At 40.3% G+C, this 1,356-nt stretch overlaps 1 protein-coding gene across 1 annotated transcript in view; it reads right to left on the reverse strand.

Annotated features, from left to right (window-relative positions):
• Positions 1–608: 608 nt before the first annotated feature.
• Positions 609–1,356, reverse strand: part of tdrd7a (tudor domain containing 7 a) — an 11,619-nt gene continuing 10,871 nt past the window's right edge. The window contains exon 22 of the mRNA XM_035659382.1: positions 609–1,171. Within this exon, the coding sequence (XP_035515275.1) occupies positions 939–1,171 (233 nt within the window). The 3' untranslated portion in view covers positions 609–938. The remainder of the gene's footprint in view (positions 1,172–1,356) is intronic.

The following is a 1,356-nucleotide window of genomic DNA, read 5'->3' on the forward strand; positions in this document are numbered from 1 at the left end:
GTCCAGTGTGTAGGATTCAGTGATTCAATAATGGGTAAAGCCCTTTTATTTCACTGGCAGTTCATCCTGAAATAGCAGATCACATTGTCAGAACACTGATAAAAAATAAATACCGTAATTGAAAAAGCTTTCAGTAAAAGTACACCCTCCTTTGACTACATGCTTTAATAGAACAAATCCTTGTGAACAGCTTTTCATGTTGAAACAACACTAGAAATATTACAACTTATTCTTTTCAGTCAAGTCACACAAGATAATATGAAACAAGGTGTTCCCATCAGTGAAGCTTTAACAACTGCTTAGATTCATGCAGTTAAGTAACTTCGGTTGGATTAATGTAAAAACATATACACACAAAATTAAGTGCAAAATGAGCTTCACCATTGCATGCATAAGGCACAGCAAAGCAAAAGTTAGTCGAGGGAATAGTCATAAATAACACACACACACACAAACAACAAACCATGCCACACAGGTGATTAACTTGAAGAAACTAAAATAGATGAATTAATGTGAGTTGGGTTTGTTTCTAAATGATTACTTCCAAGACTGACAAGAGTAACATTTGATGGTGTGTTATGTTATCCATCTTCTTCCTAATTAATTTTCAGCTGCACTTAACAGCATCTGAGACAAATGTAACAGAAATAATGAACTCAACAAAACAATATCTTCAGTCAAGTTCAGATGGCCCCTGACTATGACCAAAACAAATGTAAAGAGCTTCTTTAAAGTCTCTGACTGGGAGAAAGATCCAGAACACTGGAAATGAACCAAGGGCAGAGGGTGACGTTTATCATCCAAAGTTCACCGAGCATTGTCACCATTTTTTAGAACTCGAAAATAACTTGTTGGTTCAAAACTACATTTCGGGAGATATACTTGCAGTCACAGAGTCGGCTTGCTGGTTAATTTCCCAACATGCATGAGGAAACATCTTAGGCTGCAGAAGAGAGATCACCGCTGATGTCGGCCATGATGCTGTGAATCCAAATGTCCCTGTCCTCCACTGCGGTGTCCACCAGGTAAACGGTCAACCTCCGTTCCCACAGCTCACCTTTAACCTCCGACACCTCCTGCACGCTCTCCACCTGGGCTACCAGTGCTCGATCCTCCACGTGGTTCCTGAATAACATGGAGGCCTCCTCTGACCACTGGTGCTGTGTCACACCTGCAGGGACCAACGGCAGGAGGCATCAGTAATCAGACTGAGAACCCAAGGTGCTCCACCTCGTATTATCAAGGTGGATCATTTATAGAATAAAAAATAATCATTAGTTGTTTTATAGCAATGTTTCAGTACAATTAAACTGGAAGGAGTATGGAACCAGCAGACAAGGATCAAGTGATTGCTTG

Source organism: Morone saxatilis, unplaced genomic scaffold, assembly GCF_004916995.1.
Source record: "Morone saxatilis isolate NCDOM2014 unplaced genomic scaffold, NCSU_SB_2.0 Contig17, whole genome shotgun sequence".
Lineage (NCBI taxonomy): Eukaryota > Metazoa > Chordata > Actinopteri > Moronidae > Morone > Morone saxatilis.